General features: G+C 33.1%; 1 protein-coding gene across 4 annotated transcripts in view; it reads left to right on the top strand.

Moving 5' to 3' along the window:
- The window catches only part of LRP1B (LDL receptor related protein 1B), a 603435-nt gene that overhangs the window by 530801 nt on the left and 46292 nt on the right, over window positions 1-26342 (top strand). For all 4 annotated transcript variants that reach the window (XM_021398823.1, XM_021398822.1, XM_021398824.1 and 1 more), the window contains exons 66-79: window positions 162-281; window positions 4213-4329; window positions 10623-10729; window positions 11373-11502; window positions 12362-12468; window positions 12794-12926; window positions 15987-16109; window positions 17341-17463; window positions 17727-17864; window positions 18415-18549; window positions 19565-19684; window positions 21089-21330; window positions 25631-25854; window positions 26115-26221. In XM_021398823.1, the coding sequence (XP_021254498.1) occupies window positions 162-281; window positions 4213-4329; window positions 10623-10729; window positions 11373-11502; window positions 12362-12468; window positions 12794-12926; window positions 15987-16109; window positions 17341-17463; window positions 17727-17864; window positions 18415-18549; window positions 19565-19684; window positions 21089-21330; window positions 25631-25854; window positions 26115-26221 (1926 nt within the window). The remainder of the gene's footprint in view (window positions 1-161; window positions 282-4212; window positions 4330-10622; window positions 10730-11372; window positions 11503-12361; window positions 12469-12793; window positions 12927-15986; window positions 16110-17340; window positions 17464-17726; window positions 17865-18414; window positions 18550-19564; window positions 19685-21088; window positions 21331-25630; window positions 25855-26114; window positions 26222-26342) is intronic.

Raw genomic sequence — 26342 nt, 5'->3', positions numbered from 1 at the left:
GAAGATTATGAACAATTTAACCCAAATGAGGTTTTCGTATAGAAATTATTTAAATGATGCCAGAGATATCTTATTTCTGAGGGTTTTTTTACTCTTTATTTTTCTTACAAAGCAAATGTTTCGAAATTTCTAGTTTTAATTTAGAATCTTCTTCTTTAAAGCTGAAAACAGTTGTTCTCCAGACCATTTCCAGTGTCAAACAACGAAACACTGCATTTCTAAACTGTGGGTATGTGATGAAGACCCAGACTGTGCTGATGGATCAGATGAAGCTAACTGTGGTGAGTATGACTCTGGTTTAGAATAAATCACTGTTTTGAGTATGTAACTGTAGCTTGATGTTGTTACAGAAAGTTGTAAAGGTAAATAATGATTTCACTTAACATGTCATCTTCCAATCTATGGTGGTACTCATGTGATATGATAGTTTTATCTGGCTCGTTCTGTTCTTGTTGGATAGTAATATAATGAGTAATATATAACTAGACTTAATTACTATTACTTTAATATAGACATTAAAATGGGATTCAATACGGTTATTATTATTATTATCATTGTCTGCAATTATTATGAATGAGTTTCTCATCTGGAATATACTGACATTTTCTATTTTCCTGAAAAGATTATCAAGTTTTCACCAATTTGTTCCACGTTTTATTGCTACTATGGTTAATAAATAGTGAAAAAAATCATAATTTCCTTTAATCTTCTGTAATTTCATTAGATGTGCATAAACTTTTTGTTCCAGAGTAAGAAAGACACACAACATAGTAAAGACCTTTCATAATAAATGAATTGCCTTTGTGAAAAGCCAACTCTGTTTTTATTTTATATTTACTAGTTGGTTATAATGCCCTCTGTTTTTATGTTGGAGGAAATATAACAATTTATCCATATTCACTGTTCCTATGCCACTCACAGCTATGCACTATTAACTAAGCATATAAAGAGCAGGATGACTTTAATCTCATTTTAAATTTTCCCTTAATTTTAGCATTTGAGATATGTTTAAATAAAATCTTTATAGCAGCAGTTTGAATACGATTTGTTCTTCTACATTTTTTTTAATAATTAAAGATGGTTATTTTTATGAACAAACCTCAGGAGAATTAAATTTTGCTGGTGCTAATAGTAACTTGTTATCATTTATAGTTCATTTTTAAAATGCCTACAATGCAAAACGTGCATAAAGGGTAATTTTTTTTTGCTTATGTGCTCCGTAGTCATATATATTTTTCTCAGTAAACATTTGCTACCATGTGTTATTGGGAATACAATATTGAGTGAACTTGTTAGAACTGTTCTGTATGTATTTACTCTTCTATGGCTCATTTCCAACTGAGGCAATTAAAGTAGTTAAATAAGTGCTTATTAATGAATGTATGGTGTTTTTCAAAGAATATTAGGTAGACCTAATACACGCTTTTTATCCAGATAATTAAAATAAGGCATTAAATTATGGTAATCTTTACTCACAACTTTGATGCTTCACATCACAAAAGGCCCTTTTTGGTGTTAGAATATGAAGAAACCTGTGTTCAGTCTTAGAAAGTTATAATCTGTTTTAAAGATTATGTATATTTTAAATATTTACTGGAATAATTTTTTCAATGACTGTATTCTGCTTTTTCATTTTGTTTAATATTAATTTTATTTTTATCCTAAAATAGCTAAATCTCTGACAATAATTTTAAGATAGAAATATGAAAATTAAGTAACCATAACTTATTTTTTTTTTCTTTGTACCATTTCTGTATGGACTTCCACATTTCCAGGGAACCTCATTTTAAGAAAAATGGAAAGCAGTTTAGTGTTGAAGACAGCTATGACAAAATGTGGGTGTACCTTTCAGGATTCCACAATACAAAAAATAAGCTCTTTAACTATTTATTTTGAGTTGAACATATCTTTCCAAAAGATCAGACATTTGCTATGAAACTTTCTCAAATTTTCCTCTTTTTTTTTTTTTTTTGACTTATTTCTACTACTTTCCTGAGCTCTCATTAATTTGAAGAATGAAGTAGAAGACAAGCAAATCTGGTCTTTAGGCTTGTCAACTGTAAGCTCCTGTGAGAGATCAGAGTCAACCTCAAGGAAAAATAAAGCTTTCAGAGTTCTCAAGTGACCAAAAAAAAAAAAAAGCTTTATAAATACAAAAAAAGTATTTCGTAGATGGAAATAAATATTTCTTTGTGTTTATTAAAAATACAGTAAGAAGGGAGATTAGTATTCAAGTAATAATCGTACATTTAGAATACACAGGGTTTTTTTGCTTGTTTGTTTTTTAAGAAACCTAAACTTTCTCCATAAATGAAAAGAGACAATACAATAAAATAGGTTTAGTATCCTTTTTGAAGAGAAAGAAAGTACGTCCTATATGTTGTCTTCAACCTAGCAGGTAGTTGAAAAGAAGGTTAGCTGGGTTCTATGTTTTACTGATTAGGTCTTGGTATTCATTGTTGAAGGATGAATAGAATATGATATGATCTGTGATTAGCCTTTAGGACTCATTCTGTGGGCAGTTATGTTAATTTCAGATTATAGACTTCACGATAGAAATATTTTAATGTATAGTATAGGTGTAAGGTGTGAAACCACCTTTTGCAAAGCAACAAAAGCAGGCACAATAATTTTCTATTTTATTGTTCTTTTTATGCCTTCTGTTGTTAAATGTTCTTTAAGTGCTTGCCAATGCAATTATTTGAAATGTCATAATTGAAATCCTGCTCCACAGGGAAATTTTCAGAGGCCCAAGCCTGCTGGAGTTCAAAGTGTTTGGAGAGTGCACTCAGGCAGATGGTCTAATTTTTGGGTGGTCTTGTGTGGAGCCAGGGGTTGGACTCAGTGACCCTTGTGTGTTGCTTCCAACTTGGAATATTCTACAATATTATTATTCTATGAAATATAATTGATTAACTCTGGATTATTTTTCTTATCTTGAAAAACATTATAGGATAAAGTATTTGGGGAGGAAACTGCTAATAATCGTGATGTTGGCAGAGAATTGGGAACAAATGCAAAAGGCAGTGTTTTAATTAACAAATTTGTGAGTGTACAGACCCACACCAGTATTTGCCACAATCTATTTCATATTCAAAAACCACACCTAAAACAAAACACAGAATTAGCAGTTTGGGCCATGGAGTCAAATGCAGTACCTAATTTGTGGCAACATCCTTTCTTTTTCAGAGGCATAGAAAGCAGGTTGACTTAAGCTAGTATTTCAGTCCCTCATTCTGTCAGTTATTGGAACTTATCAAGATGTCACAATAACAACAGGAAAGCCTAATTGTGATGTTTTGAGATAGCCAAATGAAAATTTAAGAAACTGAAATATCATCATAGCGACAATGTAATTTTAAATATGTCACTGAAACTTTATATAAATGAAGTGCTTTTTTTTTAAATCAAGAAAATGTCACTGCTTTTAATTTCCCTCATTTTCATGTCAGACCTTGTAGGCTAAAAGAATTGCTCTGGAAAGAAAGAAAGAAAGAAAGAGAGAAAGAAAGAATACACAGAGGCAGCTAGAGTACTTCAGAATGTTCATACATCTCCAAAAAGCTTTGCCTTTGGTAATATTCTATAAACCAGAAAGTTCACTGAGAATTTACTACATGAAGAAAATTAACCTCAGTTTAACATTATATACTTGATGCTTTTTCCTCTGTGCCTGGTGTCTGAGACACCAGAAAGTGAAACTATAAGGTGACATGCAAAATTTTCTGTTAGGCACCATTAGTCTTAAATTATTACATCTAAGCATAGATGTTGAGAAATATGAATTCTATGCATTTGTAAAAAAATATTCTTGTAGGTTTCTGTGATCTGATCATTTGCAGGGCAATCTTAGTGCAAAATTCACAAAGTCAATGCAGCTTTTGAGATTCAATGCAATTATGTTAACCTCTCCAAGCTAACTTGTGCATCCGTCTAAATTTCTTCTTTTTTTTTTTAATTTTAAATTATAGTTTTTACAGTGTATATTTTAATTTATCATCATATTTATGATATATCTGTTTTGCCATGACTGAATAAATAGAATCTTAAAGAATGTGGTATGAGAACTAAATTATTTATGAAAATAACTTTTCAAGTATTTAGGTTGCTCCTTCTGAAATATGTCCTGCAATGCCATCACATCACTGTTCAGTAGCAGTCTTTCAATTTTTGACTTTGCAATGATATAAATGATGTTCATCCTAATTGCAGATAAAAAAACTTGTGGGCCTCATGAATTCCAGTGCAAAAACAACAACTGTATTCCAGATCATTGGAGATGTGACAGCCAAAATGACTGTGGTGATAATTCTGATGAAGAAAACTGTAGTAAGTACTTTTACCTAAGTGCATGTTTCAACGAGTAGTCAGTTTAGCAACATGTAAGAGCATTTTCTTCTGATAGACTGTATATGTATGGTTTCTCTCTCTATGAGAGATATGAAAAAATGTCTGATCTATGACTTTTCAGTAACCTGATGAACTCGCAATGAATAGTGCCAGAATTAGTTTATCTTTGTCATAGAGTTACTTTTACAACTCATATCCAGATAAAAATCATGAAACATATCCAGTGAGAAATGCTTTTTAAGAATAGTTTTTGATCACTGTTACTTTCTTTATATTCCTTAGGTGACTTGTCATGTTTTCTGCCTCCAGAAATCCATTTCTATAACACTTAACTAGATAAAAGTAGACCTCGTTATTGAAAGTAGCTTGGCTAATCTAGTTCTCTCTTACCCAAGAGCAACCGCAATGCCTAATAAGTCTCTGTAATACCACTTTCAGTGTGTTAATTTAGATCTGGTTCTGAGGAAGCAATGACAAACTCTTAATGGTTTTCTTCATCTCATAATCATCCTCTTTATAAAATATTTCCACCGGAAAATTCCATCAGTATTTTTGAAGTGTCTTCCCTTCAGCTGGCAAACAATTTCAAATCATCTTTTCCTTTGTTCTTCAAAATCTAAGAAATTTAATGTCTTTTAGTGTAGATAATCTTTAATGCACAGTCCTGATTGTATATCCTTAGGGTGTATTTGACATCTTTGAGGTAATAACTTAGAATGCTTAATGAGTTCTTGTGCTGTCTGCCCCTTTCTCTTATTCCACATGTGGTGTCCGGAGGTACAGGAAGTCTAAAGGCAAGCTCGTTTAGCTTTAAAGTTTAAATAGATTTGTATGCCTTTTGATCACAGTCTGTTAGAAAACGCTGTGAGTTACTGAAAGCATTAGCACTGTAGTTTTCATATATGCTTCATCTAAAGGGAAAAATGTCATCTGACTTGGTAATTGCTATCAGCCATGTATTGTTAAACATGGGCAGGAGGGAGTCAGGGATGAGGGTGCTGATGACACACAAAAGCTTTCTTAGCTTTGTGGGAGATTTTACTTAGGAAATGTGTATTAGTGCTGGTGAGATTTGTTTTCTATTATAAACAGCAAGAAGGTATTTTTTATGGTCATGTAAAAATCAAAGAAAGAGATGGTTTCTCTGTAGCAGTGTTAGTCTCCATGATTAGTTGAAAATTTTGAAAAAGAAACATCTCTACTAAACATTACTAGTGTCTCCAAAATAAGTGTTAAGCATCTTGCTTTGAAATTTACCATCTGTGAAGTGGGATTAATAATTCTCTTTCCTAAATATTAGGTTGTCATAGAAGAAAATTATAAAAACAATGTTCAAATAATGGAGGAGCAATCGTTCATCAATTTCTTTATTTATTGTTTGCCATCTTTGTGTTCGCATCAGTAATTATATATTCTTTTCTTGGCTATTCTCTAAACTTTCAGATAAAGAAATCTGTAGCTAACTGTAGCGCACATGATAAGTGATTTGAGAGTACCCAGGTGCAGCCTATGCAACAAACTAAGATTACTTGAATTCTGAGAACAAACCTTATAATATATAAGCATTAAACAGATCTCTACGCAGTGATGAATTGTACTTCATGTTTACTGCTTAGTATTTGTTTCTCTTTGCTTGTCAAATACATACTTTACTTCCTAACTTTTGAGACCCTTTATTCTACTGTCTAAACTAAATATAGTAGGCTGGCACAGTTGTAAAATTCTCAGAAGCACTGGGATAATACATAATATCATTCAGTTGTTCAAACTAGATGTATAAGAAGTCTTGGTAGGCTGTGTGGCCTTTTATAAAGTGTAATGAAACAAATATCTAAGAAATTAGAGCTTCCAAAGAATTTGACAAAATGAATTACATTGCACATTATAAGTTGTTCATAGCATACATCCATTTACAAAGAGTTTTTCAGGCAGCTGTATGAGAGAATGAGTTGTTTCTCAAAAATACAGAATGAGTTCACTGAATCTTACAAATTTAGCTCAAGTATTTGCATTTAGGTATATAATTTCTTTACACGTACCCATAATAATTTGTTGAAATGATCAACAGTGAAAAAGAACGTGTTTTGGAAATATATGGGTGTGAAAAATTATTAGTGGTATAATGCAAACTGTTGTGTATGACGTGACTTTGTTTCTGGCATAGCTTCTCCAGACTTTGTTGTTCTTTAACTGCATTTGTCCTAAAATATATAGTACGAATTATCTTTCCCAGCTTATTTCTTTACGTCTTTGCCGTTTTTACATAATGTTTACATAGCTGAATGCAAACGTGTTGTGCTCCTTCAAAAAACGGACAGAAAATTAGTAGAGGACTGTCATTTGAACCCTCTCAAATAAGTAAGAATTACTGGGGAGGTTAAAGGTCCATATTGAGAGCACCAATTAAAGTAAAATGTATTTTTAACTCCTCTCAGTTCATAATTATCATTTTGGAGGGGGAATTTTCTTTCAGGGTTGTTTGGATTTTTTTTGAAAGATATTAGGCAAAAAAGTATTTCCTCCTTCAGGGAACTTTAAAAATGGAGAATTCCATTGTAGTGAGAATCTTATTCCTGCTCAAAAGATATCAGTAATGTTTTATTGAATGTAGCTAAAAGTATATATGATTTTATGTAATATACTGTAAACGTTGAAGCAAAGCAAATATAATAATGCTGCAGAAAGACATGCATTTAATCAGTGTGGAAATATTACAGTTGCTGGATAATCTTCTCAATGCTTTGTTGCTCTTACAAAGTGTCAAGAAAACAAATTAGTTAATTTTGTCCTTGGATAACTTTGTATTCTAAATGCAGTGAGAACTAGCAGTTATTTAATGTCTAAGTGAACACATTTACACTAGTGTATTGAAAGAAACTGAGCTGGAATGTCTCACAATGTCATCCTCAGTAGACAGATCTTGAGTGGACAGCGCTATAAATTCTCTGCAACCTTTACACTGCTTCAGGCTCAGCTGACTTGGTGTAAATACAACTGTGCCCCATGTCAGTTTTCTAAGAGCAGCTAGATTTCAATGACAGACAAAGCAATATTTAACCTGAACAAATACAGGTAAAAAAGTGCATTAAGTTTGAGCTTCATATCTTATTTTAAGAAAAAATGTTCTTCTCTCTGAGTTGTGTATAGTACCTCAGTCGCCTAATAAGATCCTTTCAATTCATGCCATAATGCAATATCCATGCTTATTAAATAAGAAATTGAACCACAAATGATGATGAAATGATTTTGAGTCTTTCCTGTGAGATCCCATTCTTGCTACCATTTTAGTTGACAAATGTGTCATCTCTACAGGTTGTTTTCAGACTTCAAATTATGAAAGGAGATCATTTTACGTGCTATATTTCTAATAAAATTCTTTATAATTATACAAAAATGCTTTTCTCAGGAAGGAGTTTCAGTGTTTTGTAAAGCAGAAGCTGAAAGATGCTGTCTTTTATTGGTTATACAGAGATCTATAAATACTTATTCCTTTCACTAACAACCTGAGCACTGATGGAAAAGTTCTCTCCTGTGAGCATATGTAAATCACAGAGAAGTATTCCAACAGCAGGAAAAATATTTCTTGCAAACAGGGAAGTTAGCTCGTTGTGTACATTTTTTGCAGAATCAAATCTCTGTTTATAAATAATTCATTAGCAGTATAGAAGAAGTATTAGCTTATATTTTGCAAATCACTACAGAAGCATGATGTATGTTTATTTGCATGTGAATGGTTTTTTCCACAAATTATTTCCCTTATATAATTGGTCATATCTTGAAATTCCTCTTCCTGGCCTGTTAACGGGAAAAAGAATTGAGTCAGTGATTTGCTAATGTTTATACATAGAGCTTTTGCTTTGAGAAAATCAGTAGCGTGTCAGTAATCTAAGAATCCATATAAATGTTAACCTTTGATTTACTTAAAAATAACATTGCTGGAGAACTGATGCAATTGATGTAGATCTGCTTGTATTACTACTTTCCTACAACTTCAAAATGAAAATTTATTCCTACATAAAAAACTAAATTCTTCTTCTTAAAAAAAAAAACTTTCAAACAGCTTTTTTTTTTCTTTTTTTTTTTTCTGAAGTGAGCAGGGAGAACATGAAGAAACTCAAAGATTCATCAGAAATACTTTTTTCTTGGAAGAGTTTTTGATTTCTAAGTATTGGAGGTTTGGAAGTTCAACTTTACCTTAGATCTGTGTAACCCACATCTAATATGTTCTCATGCTGGTATTCACCAAATTCTTCTCTAATGGAATTTTCTAATCTTGTGTTTTCTTTCTTGATCACCACGTTAGGTTTTTCAAAAACATGCATGCTTCTGTCTTCCATTGCTAGTTTAAGGACTCTTTAGCATCATCTTGTCCATTACTGTCCATTGCCACTCTCCTCTCTTCATCTCTCCTCCTTTTTCATCTTTCCTCCATTCATTTTTTTTTTCCTGTTGTTTTCCATTTGCCTGAAATCTTCCCATCTCAAAAGATCTTCCCAATCAATCCTTTTTCTTGATGTTACATTATTTACTTAGTGCAATGTTTGCTCTGATAGAAAAATTCTCGCAGATAATCTTTGGTTGCTTTTTCAGTCCTAAAGCCCTATGGCTGTCAAAGTTTAAATTACATATGGAGATAAGGTGTCTCTGGTTTTTTTTTTTTTTTCCATTATCTTTTAGAACAGAATAAATCAGATTAGTTTAGTTGAAAAGGAGCTACAAAGATCATTTAGTTCAGACTTCTGACCACTTTAGGGCTAACCAAAGTTAAAGTATATCATTGAGGATATTGACCAAATGCCTCTTTACCACTGACAGGCATGGAACATGAGCCACCTCTCTAGGAAGTCTCTTTCAGTATTTTACCACCTTTACAGTAAATAAATATTTCTTAATGTCTGATCTGAACATCCACTGATACTCTGTGCAGTTCCTGCATGTCCTGACATCAGTTATTAGAGAGCAGAGACCAGCACCTCCCTCTCCACTTCCCTTCCTCAGGGCATTATTAGGAAGCAGTGAGGTCTCCTCTCAGACTCCTTTCCCCAGACTGTACAACCCCAGTGTTCTCATCCTCTCCTCATGGGACATGCCCTTCAGCCCTCTTACCAGCTTTTTGTAATAGTTCTCATTTTCAAGAGGAAAGTACGTAGTATTCTGTTGGGAGAATATTCCACACTGATCCCCTGTCCAGCAGTTTTACAGTGACAAAAGCAAAAATGCAGAGCTATGCAGTCAATGAAGTAAATAGTCTGAAACATCCAATCTCACTTTCTTAGGATTACTCCATCACTCCGTCCAGCCTTCTTCTCCTGTTTGCTTTGCCCGTGTCTCAAACTAGTTTTGTGTCTGCTCTTCTCCTCTACTGTGTCCACCTTCTGTAATGACTTCTGACTTCCTTGTATTTTGGATCTTCCCAGGGATTTGAAGAACTTATCAATTTGGTACAAAATAACCCACTTACCCTCCAAAATATGCTTGTCTCTTGTCCGACTGTAAGCTCCTTAGATTCTTTTTATCTAACATCTCCTTTCTCTTTTCCCTGAAATTTAAAATTCTCTCATTTCCTTACTTTTACTTTTCTCTCTTTTCTATATTGACAGTATAGAAAAGTCAGCTTTTTTATGAATTTATACTGTCTGTTGACTTTTGCACTTCATTATATTCATTTTCTGTTAAGCCTCTAACACTTTTGTCAGTATTTAAGTCAATATTATTGTCATGCTTCATCCCATACTTAATTACTGGAAAACTGAATTATTTTACTTGAAACTCCAAACCTTTCTTCTATAGTATTCCGTTTACCATCTCAAAACTGTTCCCCTGGATGTTTAGCGCAAGTGAACCTGATTCTTGACAGGCATATATGTTATAAGCCATTTAATTGAAAGTCAAAGGTCCGTTTAATTCCAATTACATTGGACATTAACAGGTGCAAAACAAATTTCTAGTCTGTGGTATCTGTCTCACTAAATTTGTCATAAGACGCGTGCACTGAAATAATTAATACTTATATATTGTCTCATAATTTTGTAAAGAAATCTGCAACCTGAAATGTAAGTATTTTCATGAACTGGTTATAATATGCAAATGAAATTTAGTTATAAAATATAATGAAGCAGAATCCTGCAGAAAAAAAAAGTTCTTAGAATTTGAGGGTTAATGATTTTGACTTTGTTATAGTAATTCATTGATTGACTGTTTGGGGTTTTTATGTATGAGCTATTTTTATGGAAATGCTAATAAATCTAGGCTTGTTACTCCTCTTTGTTCAGAGCCTCAAACGTGCACTTTAAAAGACTTTCTTTGTGCAAACGGAGACTGTGTTTCAGCAAGATTCTGGTGTGATGGAGACTATGACTGTGCAGATGGCTCAGATGAGGTAGGCTTCTTCCAGGAGAAATATTTGAGAAAATTGCTAGGTTTAGATTGCTTGAGAATGAATTTCCTACATATGACTATATAAGCTGGAATGCAAATTTAAGACATGGGTTCCTGCATCATATGGATGTCTTCACTAAATTAAAATTACACTTATTGAATTAGTTAACCTAAAAAGAGAACAAGACTTAAAATCAAGTCATTTCTCTGTAGTCTAACTTCACCTTTTTGTCCCCATCAGTGATCTAGTTCTCTTCCTATCCTGCCTTTATTTCGTGCCCTAGCTGGGAAACCTTTGTTTTCTGTACCCGCAGCATATTGGTTTGTGGTTTTTGTTGAGAAAACACGGGCTGTTGCTTGAGTAGCAAAGGCTCTTGATGTTTGTTTTGCTCTTTCTCAGTTCCTTTTTGTACCTTTTGTCTCTTCTCCTTTCCTGCCAGTGCTGGAATTCAGGTGCTTCCCACTTACTTAGAGGGTTCAAATCACAATTAGTAAATCAATCTTAGAAAGCTACTATATTTCATAAGACATTGATGTATTTTAGCAGTAGTGGTACGGGCTGTAACTTTTCTGATTAGCTATATATTTAATTATGTTTATATTAAGTGCTTGTTCTTGAATATATATTGTTTTCATTGTAACAGAGGTATTGTGAAACAGGCTGTTCAAGAGATCAGTTCCAATGTTCCAATGGTCAGTGCATATCAGCAAAATGGAAATGTGATGGTCATGAAGACTGCAAACTTGGGGATGATGAGAAAAATTGTGAACCAGGTATTTTTTTTTTAAGTAAATTGAAATATAGTTTGTTCATTTGAATTTGTTCCATTGTGTCTTCTAAAACTCATTTAAAAGAAACTCTGAACAGCCATACAGTTGTTGAGGAGAATGGTATTTAATTTTTTTGAAATGTAAATCAGCTTACAGAATCCTGCTTTGAAAAAAACAGTATTTCTTAGCATGTTATGGGAGTGTCTGGAGATTTTTTTTATTTTACTTTCTGGTGTTCATTCTGTTTTCAGTAGTCCTTATGCAAAGCTTCTCTCTAGCAAATTTGTTCTTATTGTTTTAGTTCATTGTTAATATCTTGAGATATTAAGTTATTAAGTTATCTAAGTTTTTGGGAAGCATTCTCTACGTTAGTGTAACTTATGAAGTCTATGACAAAACTCCCCCGGTTTCCACTGTGACAGAAATGTCTATCTGTAATTTAAATAATAATGATTAATATGTGTTTTTTTGAGTTGTAATTATGTAGTTACTTTACAAAATCATGGTTTCATACAGATTAATTTAGGAAAACCCTAAGCCCATTTTACGTATGCATTTTTTTTACTATACTGACTCCATGAAAATGTGTATATTTACCATTGTTAGCAAGCATAAGGAAAACAAAAAAAGAAATTTCTCAGTGATGAAACATGTATAGCCTTTTATTATCGTTATACACTTCACTTAGGACAAGACAATTTGGTTTCATCAAGGGCTTCATTGTAGTTTATGAAAGATTGGAAAAGCTTATCTACCAATACATTTTTGCTTGCTCTCTTAAAGGACATAAAGACATGAAGTTATAAAGCAGTTTATGCATAAGTTATCTTTTTCTAATGCTAAAATATGTGTTCATAACCAGCATCTCCAACCTGCTCTGCAAGTGAGTACATCTGCGCAAGTGGAGGCTGTATTTCAGCATCTCTGAAATGTAATGGAGAGTATGACTGTGCTGATGGATCTGATGAGGTAATTTGTGTTGTTGTCTCTTTCTATATCATTAATTTTTAACTATTTGGATTTTTTATTTTGTTTGTTGCTGTTGTTTTTGGCATCAGTTAAACCCCTTCAGATAACTTGGCCCTGTGATTTTATTTCCATGGTACGTACTTTGGATTACATCTGTTTACAGCAGACCAATTTGTTTCCCCAGAGTCAACACCTGGATCTCATTCTGGGGCAGTTTGTTTCAGGGGCTCTTCTTATTCACAGCATGGATAAATTTGTGTAACATTTAATTGTGTTGTTGTTGTTCTCATTTATTAATAATTAGTTCACATCTGTATTCACACAGATGGATTGTGTAACAGAATGTAAAGAAGATCAGTTTCGATGCAAAAATAAGGCCTACTGTATCCCTGTCAGATGGCTTTGTGATGGAATCCATGACTGTGTGGATGGTAGTGATGAAGAAGACTGTGTCCAAGGTTGTGTTCTTATTGATATTATATTCTGTACCATCAAAGAAATCAGTAATACACCCAGTATTACTGAAATGTTGTTATTTATAATGATCTTAGAAGCAATAATAATTAGAAAGCTATGCAATATCATGAAAAATCATTAAGTAAGTAAGCATAAAATCCCAGTTTTCTGTTTAGCTCCATATACATGAAATTCTACATCTAACCTGAAACTGAGGCCACGAGTCAAGTTCTTTCTCCTCAGGGCACAGAACTATGCACATAAGTTGATTCATGTGAAGATAAACTGTGCTTATGACTAAGATTGCAAATGTTATTGAGAAATACATCTGTTAGTCTAATTCTCATAGTTGAAATTTCAGAAATCTTGTTCTAATATATTTTTTCCTTGTGTATTCATATCTATGTGCTTGCATATAGTTATATGTACATAGAAATGCATAGATGTAAGCAATTAAATATTACTGGAGAAGTTACCCATTGTGTTTCTCCTGTGGGTAAGACTATGCAAAAAGGTTTTAATTCTGATTTTATTTTATTTTTTAAGTAAAACCTAGCTTTGACTACTTGGCAGTAATAGTATAATTCCGCACAAGACTGTTATTACATAGAATCACCAAGGTTGGAAAAGACCTCCAAGATCATCCAGTCCAACCATCCACCTATCACCAATATTTCCCCACTAAACCACATCCCTTAGTACAACATCTAAACCTTTCTTCAACACCTCCAGGGATGGTGACTCCACCACCACCCTACGCAGCCCATTCCAGTGCCTGACCACTCTTTCAGAGAAGAAATTTTTCCTAATATCCAACCTGAAACTCCCTGGGGAGGGAGGCCATTCCCTCTGGTCCTATCACTGTTTCCTCTAGTGCTATTGCCGGGTACATGTAGCACCTCATCAACTGTAACAAAGACAGAACTTCTCTGTCAAAGAAATTCAGAATTTTACTCAGCACTTTGTCAATTTGTTGGGTTATTATTCCAGATTTTTGGTTTTTTATTTTCTTACAAATCAGTATAGTTCTGTGGATTAGTCATCTAAAATTACACGTGTAACTGTATTGTATGCAGTACAATAGTAAGTAATAACAATCAGCGATGATGCAGTTGCAGAGCAAAATATCCTTCCATTATCCTGTGATAAATCTACTAAGCAACAACATTTAGCTTAAGGAAGAAAAGAGAGGTTATGCAGGATAATTAAGTTTGAAAGAGACTAGAAATTAACGATATTTGGAAATGTTCGGATGCAAAAAGAAAAGTATCACATAACTGTTTTAAGAAGACTGAGATCAACAAGATTTTAACAGTTCAGGAAAGAAATCAACAACTCTTAGCATATTTTGAAACTGCCTTTTAAAATATTTAGACTACGTATCTTTAAAAACAATGAACTGTAAATAAGTCGTAACATACTTTTTTAATCTGAAGCCTACATTATTCTTTGGATGGCGGAATGGAGCTTCTGTGAACTGCAAATTACTTATAATTCAATAAGAAGCCTTGTGCCTTGTTGGTTATTGTTATAATACTTTGTGTTTCTGTCACAATTATGACTTCCCTTAGAGAAATCTATTCTATTAAAGAATTGTGGAGGGCAGAACAATCACATAAAGCAAATGCCAGTTTATCTCACTGATAACTATTTTTTTCCTCCTTAGAAATACAGCAAACACAAATGGAGTTTTATTCTACAGCATTCTGAAGCAATTTCCACACTAGTTATCTGTAGCCCACTGTGCATGTTTAATTATCACTTTTTTTAAACCTATTATCCAACTAGTATTTTTTTACTGTGATTAAACAAACAATTATTTAAATTCATGTCTTTTATAATTAAAAACTAGTGGAGCTGTATATATTTTTCCATGAATGATGATAATATTTCTTACAATAGGAGTTAATTGTATTCAGTAACATAGTGTGAGAGTTCCCCAAATCCTCTTACACAGTAGATATTTCATGCAAATTGCTGTTTGGAAAAAAAAATTCAACCTGTTGTGAAGCATTTATAGTGGAATAAAGCCTTCTGTTGATTTTAAGAGGATGTGAACAGGGCACTGAATGAGTAAGTAGAAAGCCACAGGAACTCAATCTTCTGTAATGGACCTAGAGTAGGTGTAATGCACTGAGGAAAGACACTGTGAGTTTTGGTGCTATGATATAAAATTTCACAACTTCCTCTTCTGCAGGTACATAGGTTTTCTGTTGTTTTTTTTTCTTCCATATCCTACTCTTCTCAGCAAACTGAGAATATATACCAGAAAAATGAATCCATTTACCAGAGAAAATTAACTTCCAGAAGTTTCCATAACTTCCTGAAGTTTCCATAACTTCATTGATTGGTGGTGGTAAAATATCTTATTACTGCTACACTTCTTAAAACTAAGTCCAGCTTGAACCAGTTTTAAAGCTTGAACACTCCAGCTTAAAGCATTTTCTCTCACCTTCTGTTCTATTTTGTTAGATGTTTCAATCAATACCAAAGTTAAGTGGAAAAAAAATATCTTGTATGTGTTCTGTGTTTATGCTACAGATCCTATTTGGAAATTTCAGAAGTTTCAAAAGGGAGTAGACTTTGTAGAGGTCACATAATCTTATTTACTCTGTGCCTAAATATCTAGATCTTCCCTAACAGCAGGGTTTACAGTTGATGGGGATGCTACAAGCCTGGCCAAGTCTTTCAGTCCTCTGAAGAAAGAGTTCATATCTCTAGATAGCTAGAGGACGGCGATCACTCTGTCTCTTCTGAAAACAATGCATATTTCAGAGGATGAGAGTAGTTGTAGATAGAGCAGCAGACATTGACATGAAACAAGCCTGGATTGAAAAATCAGGAGCAATTTCCTGGATATAAGTCATGGAAAGAGACTGAAAGTAGTGTATGATCAACAAAGATTTTGCCCCTTCAACTCTTACATTTGAGATTTATTCGTTTAGTTGTGCTACATGTGTTATTCTCTGCAGATAGTATGTGTAAATGTTGCAACTAATTTTATCAAGAACTGGCTTTCATTTCTTTCTTTCTTTATTTCTGTCGTCTTTCTTTCCTCCCAGGGGGAAGTATATGTAGAGCTGATGAGTTCTTGTGCAACAATTCCCTCTGCAAACTGCATTTTTGGGTTTGTGATGGAGAAGATGACTGTGGAGATAATTCTGATGAAGTTGCTGAAATGTGTGGTATGGCATTAAATTTTTGAATGCTTTAAATGTAGTAAAGCAAAAAACTGATTTAGAAATGACATCTAACATAAATATATGAGGACGCACATATCTAATTTGTCTTCACATAACCTTTCAGTTAGCTTAAACTTTGGGTATACAAGCAATGTAATCTTTTGTAAATGCAAAGTTTGTGTTGCGTTACGTGTTACTTGCACCAGTGAAAACTCTGCTCTGAAAAAGTGGATATAATTCCCCTTTCTGCTTTTCAAGTTTACATGCTTTATCTCTATTGAAATTACAGGTTAGAAATCAAATAAAAAATTACCTGTGTGTCTTTTTTAAGTTATGTTTATCTGGTAGATATACACTTATTTATTGTAAAAACCAAAGTTGTGTAACAAATGCTATGTATTATTACTCCACGTTGTAATTACCTTGTGTGATTTATACTCTACTTAAAGCAGTCTAGGATCACAAAATGTTAGAAATAGGAAGGACGTTTTTTTGCAAAAATGTACACACAAAAAGGACTTCATTTTTTAAATAGTACAAGACTTTTTGTGTGATCCCAAATAATACAGTACAGGTCCACTTTGTCATGCCTAACCTATCTACCTGCTGGAGTGTAACCCTACTGTAAAATGAAATGCTCAGAGTTCTCCTGGGCTAACACCTACAATTTATTTTCATAATGAATTTAGGAAACCTTTATGAAAATACTTTTGAGAATATCCTTTACAGCCATGTGCAACTTTTACAGCTATAATTAAGTTTCACATTCTGTTGATAAACAACCAGTGATATCCCCGATGCAAACAGGTGATGAGTTCATCCAGTTTGTTACAGTTTTTCATTGTTACTGCTATTCATACAATTTTGGATAAGATATTTGTGAAAAATCAGTCTTTTTATAGGAAATACACAGATGGGAAAAAATTGCTTCTACATTGAAGTATAGATCATTAAATATACAACTTGCTTTCTTTCTGACATATTTAATGATTTTCAAAAATATTATAATAATCCATATCACACACAATACTTTTATTCCTGAAATGAAAATGTGGCTCTGTAAACATTGTTTAAGTGTTATTTCATTAGGTATCCAAACTTGATTTTAAGTACTATTCATATGTCATGTACAGTTGCGTTTCCATGCTTGCTTATTGTCTTGATAAGGAAACATTAAAAAAGATTCAAGAATATAACTGGGTAATAGCTGATATATTTTTTTTTTAATATGCAGTTAAGTTTCCATGCCCTCCAACAAGGCCGTACAGATGTAGAAACAACAGGGTTTGTCTGAGACCTGAGCAGATTTGCAATGAGGTTGATGACTGTGGTGATAACTCGGATGAAGATCACTGTGGTAGGTGACATTACCTTTCAAGGCATTCAGATCAAAGAAAACAACTTGAAGGCAAACTTTGTTGCAGAGATCTGCTTGTCCTTCAGTAAAGCTTAGCTGGAGGTTAGTAGATCATAGTTTGAAATTGAAAGAAATTAGGCTTGAAATAATTGCTTACTGCTTCATGGTCATTCCAATTTTCACACGTCTAAAATAGTCTAAAAAATCTTAAATATTGCTTAAATACTGATTCATTTTTCTCTTACTCGTTTGTAATTACGTAGATAAAATCACATATAAAGCAAGGCCATGTAAAAAGGATGAATTTACTTGTAATGATAAGAAATGTATTCCAATGGAGCTACAGTGTGATTGGTTTGATGACTGTGGAGATGGTTCAGATGAGCAAGACTGCAAAATAAGTGAGTTTGCTTGACATGTTTTGATAATTGTAGAAAAGAAATAATAAACTTAGACTTTCATAGATGCGTAACCTCAACAACATGCAATTGTAATATGGATGTAACATGTTACCTGCACAGTATCTAAGCAGATGTACTCAGTCTTTTGTCAAAATAAAAGTTGATTGTTATTTGATGTTAATTCTATTTAGCATACCGCAACAGAAAGGAAAATTTTACAGCAACTCAGGTTGTATTAATCATTAGCGTAGTTCCTGAGTTTTTGGAATAGATCAGATGTAAGTTCATTGCTTTTTACTTCACATCTGCAGCAAGATGAATTTTAGTATTAAAATTATTGATGCGTGAAGCACAATATCTCAACTAAATAGTGTCAATCTATATGCATACATAGATAAATACTGTAACGTCATACATTTGTTTAAAATCTAGCTTGATCTTTCAACATAAAGATAAATGTGTTACATTTTTGTTGGTTTCTTGTTTGTGTGTGTGTTATTTTTAACAGTTAAATCTGTTAGAGATTTTCAGACATTTTGTTTATGTTTAGGTGTCACTGAATATACATGCGAAGACAATGTGAACCCTTGTGGAGATGACGCATACTGTAATCAAACAAAAACATCCCTACTGTGTCAGTGTAAACCTGGATTTCAGAGAAATGAGAGGAATAGACAATGTGAAGGTACAGACCTTTCCTATCACCTTTCACTGCAAAGTCTTGAAAGTCAAATTGGCAGTCGATTTTCTGTGCTGGAAAAGGAGATGCATATCACGTGTATTTTTTTTTTTCCTTGAGTACAAAGTGTTTCACAGCTATGGGACTTAGAAATTAAGATAAGAAGCTGAAAGGACTTACAGGATGTAGATATAAGCATTTTAACTGGAGAATTTATCAAAGATAAACGTTGGTTGTGCAAGTCAAAAGGTTCCAAACCAAACATCAGATGATTTTATAATTTAAAATGTAAATGGATGATTTATGGTTTAATAGAAGAGTTAACCAAGCAATTAGGATTAGCTTTTAAATATGTATGCGAGAATATTTTGAATGCTTAAAAAGAACGAAGATGCATAATACTGAAATGAAATCAGTTGAAAGTAAACTACTTCAGACAAGATAATCCTAATATCTGCGGTAGCACTGAGCAGAAAAAAGACATGGTGGTTATAGAGGAATATAAACCTACCTTCAGAAGAATGTGTTGTGAATTCATTTCTTTACTGGTAAGAAGTATCTTGCAGAAAAAGTGCAGTTCACTTCAGTGGGACAATCAAAGTGAATAGACCCTTAAATACAAAATGTTCATGATTTGGCTTTTCAGAAAAAGTTATAACATGTGAGGATTTCAAGTAACACATGATCGTGTAGTTGTGAGTATAATAGAGGTAGATCAGTTGAAGATGATTGTAGCAGACATTTTCATTCTCAAAGTTGATTTCAAGCCCTAATGATGATAGGTTAGTATAGAAAGGATGGGGAAATAGTGTAAAAATAAATAAATAAATAAATAAATTCTGAGTTGTGTTGAATGCAGTGGGAATAACATTAATAATCACAGAAAACTTTTGTTCACTGCTGTAAGATACAGCATGCTTAGAAGTTTATTTTCTTCATCTGCATAGTTCCACGTATTTAGAACATGTTAAATAATAGAGTACTATACTATAGATTCATAAATTGCTTTCTTTTCTCACAGACATCAATGAATGTATGGTATTTGGTGCCTGCTCCCAGCACTGCAATAATGTTAAAGGGTCATACAGATGTGCATGCGCGAAAAATTATAAGGAATGGAATAACAGTTGTAAAGCAAAAGGTAAGGTTACAAAAATAAATGGGCAGTACTGAATCATTTGTTATTTACATGGTTGGTAGCACTGATAGTTTGCATATAAAATTTGTTTTTTAGGTAAATATTTATTGAATAGTGCACAGAAATAATTGTCAAAATAACTCAGATTTACGTTTCGTTTAGGTAAGCAATAAATTTGTATAACTACCATAAAAATGAATTTACTTAATATGCGAGTTCTTTATAATCTGGTGCTCTACGTTTTTCTTCAATCTCCAGCTTCTTCTATTTACAAAAATATACAGGTACAAAAAAGATAAAACAATACAAAAGGAAAGGAAAAAACAGGATATATATCAGCATTCTTGTGAGCGTTCTGGTTATGTTATAGAAGCTTGAAAGAAGAATCTACTCATTCAAAGAAACTTATTTTAAAACTTCAGGAGTAAATTAAATAGTATTTGGAGTTAATATGTTTTACTTTAGTCATGTAAGTGAAGTTTTTCTAAATATAGTTGTCTTAAAATAGGTATCTCATGTAAGTTAGCTGCCCAGACCACATACCATTGAAGGTAAATACGCACACACAGACTGAATTTCTGTCTTTCGTGAGACAGATGTACCATACAAAATAGAGCGATTAGTTTTGTCTGGGCATTGTGTAACTTTTAGATTCAATTTGCAAATGAAACAAACAATAATCCAGCCGCCTGAGTAAATTTAACATAATCTTTATGGAACTACATCTGAATTTGTGAAAATATGAGCATAGTATCTCACTCACAATTTATCGAGATTTTAAATTAGGTGTGATTTATACCTACACTTGGTCTTCGGCATGACACCACTGTTAAAGTTAAAAACTGTGGCTCCTTATCTTGGTGCATACATGGTGCACAACTATGAGCAGTAACTAATCAGAGCTTTATGGTCCATAAAGTCATATTTTGGACATATATCCTAGAACCACAACAAAATTGCATCATGTTAATGACAGTTCTTCCTTCTATGTACAGCAGACACATACTGGGTAGGTAGATGATGATAGCCAAGTACTTGCTTAGTTCACATTTTCTTGATGAAAATTTACCATAGGAAGATCATATTCATGAGTAATTAATAATTCCCTCCGTATATAACATGGACTCTATCAGGATGAAGAATCATTACTTACTATAGAAGAGGTTCATATGGGCTCATTTGTTTATTGATTATGTAGTCTCATGTGTCACATTCTGAATTTGAAAGCATTTATGTTGTATAATGGTGCCAAATTATGAAGAACGCAGTTATTACCCAGAGCATGAATGCCTTTCTTGTCCCAAACAATCAGAAAATAATTTTAACATTAAAAAAATGGTCCGATTAACACTGATTTTGCATTAGTTGACATTTACCTTATTTTTGTTTCGTTATAATAATCCCTAGGCTCTGAAGAACAAGTTCTCTATGTTGCTAATGACACTGACATCCTGGGTTTTGCATATCCATTCAACTACAGTGATGTTCATCAACAAATATCACATATTGAACATAATTCAAGGATAACTGGAATGGATGCATATTTTCAAGGGAACATGATTGTTTGGAGTACTCAGTTTAATCCTGGAGGGATTTTCTACAAAAAACTTCATGACGAAGAGAAAAGGCAAAGTAGCAGTGGTTTGATAGTAAGTAAAAACAAACAAACAAAAAACCAAAGATTCATTTCCATTCACTTTTTTTTTTTTTTTTATGATAACAAATGTTGATTCAATACGTAAAAATTTCTCTTTGGAAATTATTTTATTCAAGTTATATACATTAAATTAAATGGCCATGCCTTTCCATTCAAGATTGATATACTTTGTCAAGTCTAAGAGAACACCAATATAGGATTTTAATTTTTTTTCTAACCAGAAACAACCAAACGCTAGAGGGAGATGTACTGCAAATGTGGAGTAATTCTACTGTAATATTTTTTCATATAAATGAAAATCTCTAGACAGCTCTCTATATCAATTTCTTTGCACAAAGAAACAACCAGCTTGTAAAGTCTTGTGAAGTTAATGTGTTTGGTTTCTTTGTTGTTGTTTTTAATGATTTATTTTAGTTATTTGTTGTTTATATCCAGTTAACTTCTGCAAGGATAAGTGTAGTCTGCTGCTGATCTGCAACCTCTTTAATGGGTCTGCACTTTCTTATGGGGCCATAAAACTGAACATAAGCTTCTTCAAGATTTCTTAATAGTCTAGGGGTTGTAATTTTCATAATTGATTCAACATTATCTCACAGCTTAAACTAATAAAGAAAAAATGTTCTTAAAATTACTATAGTTTCATACTGCTTTCTGTATTCTTGTTTTGCCGTTATACCAGAATACTTTGTGGTCACTTCCTCCTCATTTGAGGCTACTGAAATGTAGCTTTGCTTTCCCCAGTGTTTGACAAAAAAACTTGTTTTTCTTTATACACTATTTTTCTCCAAATCTCCTGGCAGGTAGATTCTGGTGAGGGTATTTCATCCAAATCATCCAAAGGTTTTGGCATATCTGTACGTAGAAGATGAACTGATGTCTGACTGTAGATGAATATAACTTGGAGATGTTTCATTTACCATAGAATCATAGAATGGTTTGGGTTGGAAGGGTCTTTAAACATCATCTAGTTCCAGCTCCCTCTGCAGTCATATTTGTGGGGCATTTATTTCTCACTGTGCTAACCTATCCAGAATATTTTCCCAATTTTATCTCATTAATACTCAAATATTACTGCCATATGTATAACTGATCAGTAAGTTAATTAATTTCATAGTGTTGCTTTAATGCCATCACTTAGATTTTGGTTTTGAAAAGGTTGAGAATTCCTTATTTTTAGCTCAAGTTTCAATGGATAAGTTTTCAAAGGTTACATTACAACTTTTATATCTAGACTTTGATATGTAAATCCAGATGGCAAACTTGAACAAACTCACCTGTGTTTTCAGGTAATTGCATTAATGCAAAAATTCGTCTCAACTGAAATTGCTTCATGGAATTAGCATATCAAGAGACTTCCTCAGAGAATAGCTTTAAGTATCTCTTGTATTTCTCTGTGAAAAGGGCTTTAAACTTGGAACAAATTGAAGCGTTAAAAGAAATAGTAAATACCAACTCTTCAGAGTTTATTGACAGGTGCAGAAGAGGATTCTGATAGAGTTGATACACGTGAATTGGTGATAACTGGTGCAGCTATTTACTGATATAATCCTTTGAGAGAGGATATATGAGTTATCTGAGGTGAATATTCAACATAGTGATTTGCCACTTAAACTAGAGTGCTTTTCATGGAAGAGGATACAAAGCTGAACATCAAAATAATTGTTCTGTAAAGCAGGAAGAAAAACATATGTTTTGTGATGTATTTAGCCACTATATTAGAAGCTTGCTCAAGGCTTACTGTTCTGAGAGCTTAGCAAGGACCCTTAACCACTCCTATTTTATATCCATCTAATCACAACTTTGCCTCAGGACCCTGGGAATTTCAATCCATGGCTTTAAATGGAAACAATTTCTAGACTGCTTTCTCTAAATATTATTTTTGCAACATATTAGAACATAATATATCTCATTTACAAAAAGAAAAGTAATGAGGTTTCATAACTGAAAAACTTGCTTCAAAGAATGTACCTAAACTTCAGTTTCTATCCATCCCAGCTAACATATGTCATAGCTTTAATGTATTCTGTTAATAGACACTATATGAAGTGGCATCTGATTAAGATTGCAGACAAGGAGTATTAGGTCTATTAAAAAATAAACAAACATCTAACCTACCTGGATATTTTTTTACCTCATGGCATATTAATTATGCAGAAGCTGTTTTCAAAGGAAGGGCTAAGAAACGCTGTTGTGTTTTTTAAAGTTTTCTGCTCTGATCTATATACTGGTATGACCAGGTAGACACCGAGATACCACCAGTACTATCCGAGTACTTATTGATGTTAGCAGGTATTCAAGCTCAAGGAATACTTAAGGAATACCTATGCTACTCCTTTCAGCTGTTAACTGATTTAAACAGCATCCTTCCAGCAGGTTTCCTGCTTCTTTTTTTAGCAGTGTTTATCATCAACAAGTTTTTAACATAAACTTTCTCCCATCAAATTCAGCTTCAGGGAATGAATTGTTTTCTGTAATTTACCATCATACCAAAATGCTTTCCAAATTGTAGTTGGTACTGTAACTTTTAAATAAACAAACAGTTCTAACCTATAGAAGACATTTTTTCAAATGACAGCAATAGAGATTGAAAGTGCTCAAGCTGACATGTTTTGTACATGAGTAGAAACTACCTTAGTTTAAGAGGTGATTAGGTTTTAAAACCCTAGATTTTCGAAGTTGCAGTAAATTACATTCAGCGTCTGGGTGGGCTGAAAGAATAATATTAAGGTGATTTTGTTCCTGTATTTTCAACCTTGTTCTGTATGCAAAAATCATTCTTTAATATTAACATAATCCAAATGAGGTAAAAGCTCACTTACAATAAGTAATTCTTCTAGACAGTACAAGAAGGTGCATAAGACATCAGAAACATGATATGGCGAGGCTGAAACATAATGAAGACAACTGAGAATTAAACGGCAGTAGCATCAGCTTATGTTTTTTTTATTCTCTCTTTTTAATCTCGTACACCAGATGGTGGCTTTCCCTTTCTTATGTCTACCTACTTGTTAATTTGAAATTTAATATGAATCCCGTCTTTACTGGAATTTCACTCCTCCTGTATGGTTGGGAAAGAGTCAGTGTTAGAAGCAACCCAACATTGTGCCAGAATTTTTTGGTGCTCCCTTTGTCTTATCTATGTCATGGGATCTTCTGTCTCTTGTTTTTGTTAAAAAAAAAAAAAAAATGCTTGTTTTTACTTAAGTTAGTACGACCCTGTTTTTAAGGTGCTTAATTCTAAATGCAGCATTTAATTTTTCTGTTCTAATATTCATCTAAATAAAAAGTTGAGGTCCTGTATATCTTTAGAATGGTCATTCTATGATATTTTTAGAGGATTAAGATTGTACAGACTATCTAAATTCACCATTAGTTAATTAATTAATTCACCAAGTCCTACTTCTTCACCTAGTGATTGAAATGACCTTTAATCTATGATGAAAACAACTCTTTAAATGTCTTGCTGTATAGAATAAGCAGTTTTTGTTCATAACTTGATATCATTATATGTCAACCAGCAAACAATTGGATATGTATTTAGTTCATGCAAGTATTAATTTTTGATGATACGCTGCATTTGTATAAGATAACTGGATAGTCCTATTTTCCAGATTTTACTTCTCTCCTCAAGAATTTTAGTTAACTTCAGAGAATTCTGGCCATATCTATCTCCTGTTTGCAGTATGAACTTCTGCCATTAGGATTGTATTTTGGGGTGTAGACTTTAATCGTAATTGTGAAATTATAATGGAGATATTACTGTTTATAATCTCAAAGATTTAATTAGTCAAGACTTGTTTGTATATGGAGCTCTAGTTTTAGTTGATGGTGGAGCACAAGCACGCTGAACAACAAGGGAGGAGAAGTGCTTTGATAGCTTTGTTGTTACTGCCTACTAATATTGGTCAGAATTCAGAGGTAATTTTTGACAGTGTTCTAAATGCAGTGATTTTATTTACCCTTGGCATTCTCTTGTGGAGTCATATCTCAGGATGGTATGAAGTACTATTTCCAGTGAGAGGTTTAGGATGAGATATCATAGCATAGTTCTTCATAGACTACAATAAATGTATAATCTCAATTCTTTGTTGCTGGTTTTTTCCTTTAGAATTACAATATGTTAGGTTTATTTGCTTCAGCAGCAGAAGTTCAAATAGTTCAGTGTTTTTGAATACTTCAGCATGTATATGTATGCGAAAGGTAGAAGTTACTTGCCAGTACAAATCTGTAACTATGCAGCTGCTGTAAATTATCATTTCATTACATCTGACTTTGACATCTGTTCCTTTTAGTGTCCAGAATTCAAAAGACCTAGAGGCATTGCTGTTGACTGGATTGCTGGAAACATTTACTGGACTGATCATTCCAGAATGCATTGGTTCAGCTACTATACAACTCATTGGACTAGTCTGAGATATTCCATCAATGTAGGTCAATTGAATGGACCTAACTGTACAAGACTCCTTACAAGTATTGCAGGAGAACCATATGCAATTGCTGTAAATCCTAAAAAGGGGTATGTAAGTTTTCCACATTACTCTACTTTGGTAATTCAAACAATAATTCAAATTAAGAGAAATAAAATGTCTATAAATATCTCTACTTTTCCAAGTCACTTACTTAACCTCATCGCTCAATTTACACGCATGTAAATCAGGGTATGCTATCTCCCATCTTTCAGGTAGGTTACTCACAATAATTTAATATCTGTGAAGTGTTTTGAGGTTCAGTATGTGTATACGTATATATATATATATTTATGTGTAATGCTTTTAGGATGATGTACTGGACAGTTATTGGGGATCGTTCTCACATAGAGGAATCATCTATGGATGGAACACTGAGAAGGATATTGGTTCAAAAAAATTTACAAAGGCCTACAGGTATGCAAGTTATTGTTTTTTCCTGATTTCATGGCATTTCCTAACTCCGTGTGGATTTGTTGACTGAATCCTTGTTTCTAAGTTTGCAGTATATATATGTGTGTGGTTATCCATGTACAGC

The sequence above is a fragment of the Numida meleagris genome, chromosome 5, assembly GCF_002078875.1.
Source record: "Numida meleagris isolate 19003 breed g44 Domestic line chromosome 5, NumMel1.0, whole genome shotgun sequence".
Lineage (NCBI taxonomy): Eukaryota > Metazoa > Chordata > Aves > Galliformes > Numididae > Numida > Numida meleagris.
This window is presented reverse-complemented; position numbering and strand designations above follow the sequence as displayed.